The following is an 8275-nucleotide window of genomic DNA, read 5'->3' on the forward strand; positions in this document are numbered from 1 at the left end:
GGAGCGCCGTGATGGCGCCGGGGGCAACGGCCCGGGGAAGACGCGTCCCCCTGGAGCCGGCCGGGCGCAGCCGTCTTCGGAAGAAATTTGTTTTGTGAACCTGGTTATTCCAGTGTGGCCGAGCGGGGCCTAGCTCCTGTAAGGAAAACCGTGAGATGTGGATGTTAGCGGCAGGGACGGGCAGGCAGCGCCTGTCTGGCAGCGCCTGAGGGGGGGAATGTGATCAGAAATGTTCTACAGCTTCACGTTTCGCAAGTTTTGTTTAAGCCCTTGCTGAAAATAAATGCGTTTGTTTACATCCCGTTTGCAAACAGGCATAAGTCATTATTGCAACACCCAGTGCGTACTTGTGCACAACTGAAGCAAACCCGCTCTCGGGGTCGGCTGGGGTCAGCAACAAACAGAACCGCTTCAGGGGTCCCTGCCTTTAATGCCCCCCCCCCCCCCGACCTTCTCCCCTCTCTATCCCCCCCAAAAAAAACACCTGAGAACACAGGGTTGTAGCAACTGAACAGTACAAAAGCGTGGAAGGACAGAGCTCCTTCTTTCTAGAAATCACAGCCTGAATTTCCCCTCCAGACAGTACATTCAAGCATGAGTATGGTGCTCAACATAACATTCATTATATTAAACATCACGACTTTTTGATTTTTTTGGGGTGGGTGTTTTGGTTTTTTAGGTGTTTGTGTGCTCGGACTTTTTTTTTTTTTTAAAGCATTAATCAGCATTTCACATGATAAAACTTCGTAAACAACTTAATTCGAACAGATTTGTACCCGGTCGCTTACTGGATGAGGATGAGTAATACTACATTGTTCTCTGCAAAACCTGCTCATCATAAAAATTTCATGGGGGACATCACTATCAGAACTCAAGGTTCTAACATCACCAGTCCAGAGCTGGAGGAACAACAGCCAGGCACTTCATAATCGTGACTGTTATTCAGCTACACAACGCAACTGTTGTATATTCTCCAATCAGGGATTTCAGGGAGGTAGCTAGCGTAGTATACCCACCTCCCATTGTCACCCTTACGAAATACAGCACCATAATTTTCAAGTAACAAATACTAGCCCAAAGGAGGGGAGGACGCCCCTTGAGTCACGCTGCTGTGTAAGATACTGCATAGGTAGCTCATGGGTTTGATATTTCAGTATAACTTTAAAGAAGCAGTACTAACGAGCTCACGATCACATAAAATACAGAAAGATTGAGAACATTCTTCCCAAGTCATGCCCCTCTTTCAGGTAGCAACTAAACATACACAGAAAGGACAGCTTTCCTGACCGAGATGTGAAGATTTACTGGCCTGCAACACATACGAATTGTCTATAATACCAGACGACATTGATTTTGATGCTTTTGTTTATATAAATGTTTTTGTGTATGTACTTACTCTTACAGCACCAAAAATTCAGTAAGTTTTTTTATCTTAGGAAACCAATCAGTATTTTTAAATTAAAACATTACTTCTTCATTATTTTCCTTTAGCTGATGTGTTTTTACATTCTTTATTCAATTCTCCAGCCATATTTCAGATTGCTGAAGTCACAATAAAGTATTACCAAGATCATTCACATTTGGAATAAGAAAGCATACGAGTTTATCTCCAAATTCCTTTACGGCTCTGTAAGACCTTTTCAGTCATTTAAACAACCTCAAAGTCAACAGTACCTTGCCAGACACCTTAATTTTTATGAGCTCCTTAAATAACATCATTCAAGAACAACAACATTTGCAATTTAAACATACAAACATCTGCTGTCAGAAGACAGCAAAGCTACACAAAACTACATATTAAAGAAACAATACAGTTGACTGGAATTGTCTTCTTGAACAGCATCATTGGGGGGGGAGCTGATTTCTGGCAAATTCTGTTAGCTTTGCAAGTTGACATTGTGTAGCACTATACAAGATAGTCCTTAACTGTCAATTAAAACTGTACCTGCTCCTGTGCAATTACCTTGAAGAGAATCAGCGATTAACCTGCACAAGATCAGCTCTCTGTCATGGGGGAATGCAGCAGAGCTGCTATTTAATACAAGGATAGAGAGAGGATCCAGACTTCTGATGTCTAAGTTACATGTAGCTTATTTACAAGGTATGGGTAAGTTACGGGAAGTCCACCACGCTTCACTAAACATTTTTGCAGCACTCCATCAGAATAAGTACTCATTATGCAGGACATCTGGATACTCCTATTTCACTTTGCACGTTAAAGCTTCCTTGCGTATAATTCTAAAAAAATACATTGCAAACCATGCCCAGATCCATTCAGGTAGCTGCTCACCCAATGTGAACTGTGGAGAGACACAGACAGACAACAGAAGAGAAAAAGAAGAAAGGAAGGGACAAATTAAGACATATTCCATTAAAGTATACAGTTTCTCCAATTACCAATAAAGCAAGGCAAAACCTGCTTGAACATCAGCAGCTAAGCTTTACATTCAACCCACTGGGAGTAAACATATTTAGCCATTTTGGAAGTAGTGTCCACAACTGAATAGTTAGGTTCTGCAAAAAAATCCTGAAGCGGTTTGTCAAGTTCACAACAGTAATACTGTCCACTTCCTTTTATTGCCACATCTTGCCAGAATCCTTCCAGTCCCTTTTATTCCTTTTGGACTAATCCCCACTTCTTCAATTTCCTCTACTCAACCTATCAAAAGCCACTAGTCAGGGACACATGATATGTGACCAGTGTTCCTAAGATTACTTTGGAGCTGTCATGGCTTAACCCCAGCTGGCAACTAAGCACCACGCAGCCACTCGCTCACTCTCCTCTCACCCAAAGGGATGGGGAGGTGAATCAGAAAGGAATGTTAAACCACAGGGTTGAGATAAGAACAATTTAGTAAGTAAAGCAAAACCTGCGCATGAATTCACCACTACCTTCCATTGGCAGGCAGGTGTTCAGCCACGTAAATGAAAGCAGGGCTCTATCACACATAATGGTTACTTGGGAAGACAAATGCCACAATGCCAGATGTTCCCACCTTCCTTCTTCCCCAAGTTTATATACTCAGCATGACATCATATGGTATGGAACATCCCTTTGGCTAGCTCGGATCACCTGTCCCGGCTGTGTCCCCTCCCACCCTCTCGCTGGCAAGGCCCGAGAAACTGAAGTCTTTGACTTAGTATAAACATTATCCAGCAACAACTGAAAACACCAGTGTCCTGTCAACGTTGTTCTCACACCAAATCCGAAACACAGCACTGCACCTGCTACTAAGAAGAAAATTAACTCTTATCCCAGCTGAAACCAGGACAGGAGCCCACAGTCTGCTCCCAAAGATTACAACCTAACATATGGAGGACCAGCTTCCAGGTAGCTTAGAATAAAAACACGGGGTTTTTTCCCCTGCTATTACTCCATTCTTCCTACCCACTCTTCCCCAAAGTGGAAAAATGCTCAATAAGTTAAGATTAAAAAAAGGTACTTCTGTTCACAGAAGACGATGTAATGCTTGCCCAGTGTGCTTTTGAATAAAAAGTTGTTTCTTTCCCATTTTTGCTGTGCATTTCAAGTGGGAATTGGATTCACTCTCTCAACCTAAAAATATGCATACCCAAGCATAATTTTCTAAAGCAGAATTAGTGACAAAATACAGCACAAAGTCTGTAAGTCCTACAATATATATTGCACTTTTTCAGAATACAAACAGTTTTTATTCGGACTCCTAAGCAAACATCTTATTTACTTCTATTGACACACACGAAATAGTTTAACTAATTTTATTACCTTTATTGCATGCTTCCAGTAACCAGTAGTCCTGGTGGATAACCCAAGAGTAGAAACAGCATGACTAGCATACTCTTCAGCAGAAGGAAAAAAGAAAGATCTTTTTGATGTAACACTGCTGCATGCTACCATTTTTGTAGCAATTACAAATGGCGTTAAACTCTGAACAAAAATTCCTTTTGAGGCATACTCATAGTGTAGTGCTCTACTGAAATAGTCCAAGTAGGTCTAGAAAGATAAAAGCAGATAGGCATTTTTTTTTAAATCAAGTCCCAAGGCAGAGTTTTGTTAGAATTACAGAAAAGTTGTAACATATTCTACACATCAGCTACAAAACCTTGAAAAAATAGTATAAAAATACACATTTCTCAAGTATCATCAACATTTCTTTTTGTTATTTGTTTACTAAAAACCTGCAACAGTAACTTGCAGGACAAAGTGACTGCTTAATTCTCTGATGTCAATTTAACAATCTGACAATTTCTGCTTAAAAACAATACAGAAACATTTATTTCATCTAAAACAAACACCTTGTCTAGTTTGAGGGCATCACAAGCTAAGTATACATACTACTGTCAAAATGATAAAATGAAGTCCCACTCTAATAGATTTACAGGTGAATTTCATATTCAACTGATCTTCCCCCAGAACCTATGTTAATTACTACCTGGGACTCCCTTGTGCAAAATTAAATATTGATTTGTTTAACTGTAGCTCTATTATCTCCTTTAGCTCATTTTACTTTTACAGAATAACAAAAAAAAAGCACAAGCCTGATAACTGGGAATGCTGGAATCAAACAGACAGAAAAATAAGCATGGCTCACTCTTACCAAGGCAGCATCACCGACACCACGCTAAAGCTACTGCTGTGCCACCACAGCCAGTTACCCCCAGGAAAAAGCATTTTAGACTCAGCTTGTGAGTGAACATGTTTCTGCTCCCAAATGGCCTCGCAAAAGCACCATTCCCAACAAACTGTTGGGAGAGCATCTTCTACAAATGCTCTTACACCTGCTTTAGGAAAGCAAAACAAACCGACCCCTTCAAGCACTATGCACTGTTAACACACAAAGAGACTAAGAATGCTGCTAGAGCAGCTTGTTTCCACTTCTGTGCCAGTGTAATTGTTCAGAGGTCAGGCTTTAAACTGCACTGCTGATCGAGGATTTGGATTAATGATGGCAGCCAAAGAAACCTTGGTTACATTTGGTTTTGTTGTTTTTCATTCAGGTACTTTGTTTTAGTTCAGACTGCAGTTCTGCATACACTTAGCATAACCAAAGGGCAAGATACTCTGCAACAGAAACAGGAATCTTAAGCCAATTCCTATACTGACAAAAATCTTCAAGGAGTTTTAGACCTTGGGTAATAAGAGCTGGTTTTGCTCCAGGCAAAAGAAAGCACCCACAAAAGCTATCCCAGGAGCAAGACTGCATAGGTGTTACGACTACAGCTCCCACCAACAGCTGGGAGCAATAATCACTTGTGTTTAGACACCAGATCTAGGCGAGATCCTTCTACAATCTCAGTTGCTTTTGTGGATTCAGCAGCAAGTTATCCAGCATAAATCCACATCCCCACAAGCATTAGTACTTCCAGAATCGCCCAGCTTCCCCATCCTAATCATTATTGACTGGATCTCCTCAGGAAGAGTAATGGGGGGGGGGGGGGGAGTACTTTTCACTTCTCCCAAAATATGGTACAGAAAATGGTGTAAGAAGCCTTTTTCTGCCCCTTGGTGTTAGGTGAAGCAATGGCTTGATTTGCCAACAGTCCTCTTCACAGTGGTGGCTTAAGGACGAGTATAGCCCCTCTTGCTACCCAATACTAGTGTGTAAGTAACTTGAGGTATGTCTGCACAGGTCAGCTGAAGAAGAGGGAAATTAAATTCTTGGCCCTTCCAATGTGTCACAGAACTGCCACTTTGCTTTGCACATCATTTGTCTGAGGAAGGTAACATTTTTCCTAGAACTACTGCTATGCCACAATTAATAATCCAGATAGCACTGACTTTGGTACAAAGCCCAGCATTCTTAAGCATAAAGAGTTTACTGCTTAGTACATGTAACATTCACCTCCAATATTTGAACAAATCCCTAAAAAAACTTGAAGTATTTTGATATCCTTGCTGAATAGGTTTAAAAAAACACAACAAAAAAGCCACACAACCTATAACCTCCTTTGCAGCGCATACCACTAAACGTTACAGCCCAACTTACTTTAGAGGCTCCATAGATTGTCAACATTGGTGTTGGCTGACAACAGGATGCAGAAGAAATGTTCACAATTGCCCCTTTCTTCTTCTCTGCCATGCCCGGCAGCACAATATGCATCATCATGTTAGCAGAAACAATATTTACGTTGATCATGTCCCACAGAATATCCTCAGAGAGATTGGTAAAATAGTCTGGGTAGGGATAAAATATTCCTACATTATTCACCAAAATCCCAATTTCTCTATCTTTCAGAGCCTCCTTAATGGCCGGGTAAGGCTCACGACCCTTGCTGAAGTCAGCTACTATAAAATCTGTTTCCACTTTATAGGTTTCAGATATGCTTCTAGATACAGCCTCCAGCTTCTCTTTGCTTCGGCTGATTAAGATGATGTTGACACCACGCTTTGCAAGCTCTTGGGCATATGCCTTCCCAATACCATCTGTGCCACCTGTAATAGAAAATAAAAAACCAAGGTGAAAATCAGAGCAGCCCCAGCCTCCAGTTTTGGCAGTTCTTTCAATTATAGCTTTACTCTCTTCTCTGAGATCATGTGGCACTGAATCTGCTGATGTCAAAGCCACAACATTAAAGACAGTGTTGTCAGTAGCAACGTTCTGCTATCCCACGACATACAAGTTTTATATTTTCTATGACAACAACAGAGAGCTTAAAGTAGAACCTTAATGAAAGGCTGGGATGTCAGAGATATATGACTTAAACCTTGCTGAAGAACTTGAGCACGTATGAAACCCCATAGGAAAAAAAAAGGATCTTGTCTGTATCTCTGTCTACGCTGTACACGTTCAGGGTGTACCTTGCAAGTTTTGGGAAAAATTGCTCTGTGATTCTTTCCCAGCAGTCAGTCAATATACTCAGAACGCCAGTCTCCTGAGGAATTGAATTTATTTTGGCACTGAACAACTGACACTGCTCAAGCAGATTAACTCGCAACCAGAGATCATACAGGTCCCGGCTTATGACATAAAGCTCACTCAGCAGTGCAAACTAGCAAGCTTTACAGTACTGGCATGTTTTATAAACCTAAGCAAATACACTGCTTCAGTCTCTTACCAGTGACCACGGCCCATTTCCCATAACGCTTGACAAGATCGATCTCGCCACCCAGCTTTGGAATTAAATGCAACCTGATCATGCTGTAAGTGTCAATCGCAAGAGACACACACTTTCTGACTGTGTACCAAGCTCCAACTATAGCCAGGGCCTCTATGTAAAAATTGCAGGAACGACTGATCTCTCTGTACAAGAGGTAGAAACGATCCACTGCAGCCATGGTGATCACAAGCCTGGAAAAAAAAAAAAAAAAGAAAAGAAAAAGACACAGGCAATTATTACAATTGTCTCTTGGGCCATGTAAACTTTTCAGACTGAATGGATAACCTTTGAGATTCAGCATGTTGCAGTCTGAACACCATTTTGATGCTGAAAAGCCTCAAGTCAGACTGCTAAAATTTGGGTATGACCTACCATCAGCCTCACTGGTTTAGCCATTTAGCCCTTATCCAAGGGTTTAATTACTGTCAGTTATCCTGCAATAACACTGATCAAGGATACTGTAATAAAACAATTTGAGGCCAAGCAGACTGGGGAAGCTCAGCACATAAAAACTAATTTTGGAAGATTAAGAACCACCTATGGAAGAGGCAAGGGTAACCAGCAGGAGAGGGCTGAGCACATGAGAAACAAGGAGCTCTTTCAAGCACAGAAAGCTAGATGACAGAGAACGGAGCTGAGGGGCAGCACCACCAAAGCACCAGCCATTTCCCAGCAAGGCCCTGCGCCTACCGTGGCGGCCAGCTTTGAGAACCCTTGAGCCACGGGCTAGCACCGTGTGTCAACCCCACATCGGCTTCCAGCACAAACACTACCGTGCCCCACATGATTTTCACAAGTAAATAATTTTTAAAAACAAGCGTAAAACCCAACCGCCGCTGCCGCTTGTTGCTGCGCGGCCGTTAGCCGCCGCCCTGCCCTCGCTGACAGACCGGCCCGGCCGCAGGCCTCACCGCGCCCCCGCCACCAGCCCCGCTCACAGCCCGGCCCGGCGCCTCGGCCCCTCGCTCAGCCCCAGCCCTGCCGCTCCCAGCCCGGGGCCTCTCCAACGGAGGAAGACCCCCCACCCCGCGCCGCGGGGCCGTTACCCGCCCGGAGTCCCGGGGCCGCGGGGCCGGGCCCTCCGCCGGCAGCTGCGCGGCACCGCCAGGAGCGGCCGCGGCGCCTTGTGGGCCAGCGCGGCGTCGCCATGGCGACGGCGGCGGCTGAGGCGGTTGGGGCGGCTGTCCGCGCCTCAGGA

The 8275-nt window shown here is 43.4% G+C and overlaps 1 protein-coding gene and 1 long non-coding RNA gene across 3 annotated transcripts; one reads left to right on the plus strand and one right to left on the minus strand.

Annotated features, from left to right (window-relative positions):
• Positions 1 to 36: 36 nt before the first annotated feature.
• Positions 37 to 1720, plus strand: LOC119158029. The gene is made up of 2 exons (XR_005107737.1): positions 37 to 138; positions 1248 to 1720. It is a non-coding gene; the product is annotated as an uncharacterized LOC119158029 (long non-coding RNA).
• HSDL1 (hydroxysteroid dehydrogenase like 1) lies at positions 1478 to 8230 on the minus strand. 2 transcript variants are annotated; one of them, XM_037409529.1, is made up of 5 exons: positions 8124 to 8230; positions 7036 to 7268; positions 5967 to 6412; positions 3746 to 3973; positions 1478 to 2300 (listed from the first exon to the last, which is right to left on the minus strand). In XM_037409529.1, exons 2-5 carry the CDS (start codon positions 7253 to 7255, stop codon positions 2199 to 2201), a joined length of 996 nt encoding a protein of 331 aa, XP_037265426.1. In that variant the 5' UTR covers positions 7256 to 7268; positions 8124 to 8230; the 3' UTR covers positions 1478 to 2198. The 2 variants fall into 2 exon arrangements, with proteins under 2 accessions (XP_037265426.1, XP_037265425.1); XM_037409528.1 differs by lacking the exon at positions 8124 to 8230 and adding an exon at positions 7768 to 7890.
• Between the last annotated feature and the right edge of the window lie 45 nt (positions 8231 to 8275).

This window comes from Falco rusticolus, chromosome 15, assembly GCF_015220075.1.
Source record: "Falco rusticolus isolate bFalRus1 chromosome 15, bFalRus1.pri, whole genome shotgun sequence".
Lineage (NCBI taxonomy): Eukaryota > Metazoa > Chordata > Aves > Falconiformes > Falconidae > Falco > Falco rusticolus.

Coding starts and splice junctions, on each gene's coding strand:
- HSDL1 (XM_037409528.1), bottom strand. CDS start 7,862: ATGTGGGGCACGGTAGTGTTTGTGCTGGAAGCCGATGTGGGGTTGACA. Junction 6,413..7,035: donor GAAATGGGCCGTGGTCACTG/GTAAGAGACTGA, acceptor TTTCTATTACAG/GTGGCACAGATGGTATTGGG. Junction 3,974..5,966: donor CAATCTATGGAGCCTCTAAA/GTAAGTTGGGCT, acceptor TTATCTTTCTAG/ACCTACTTGGACTATTTCAG.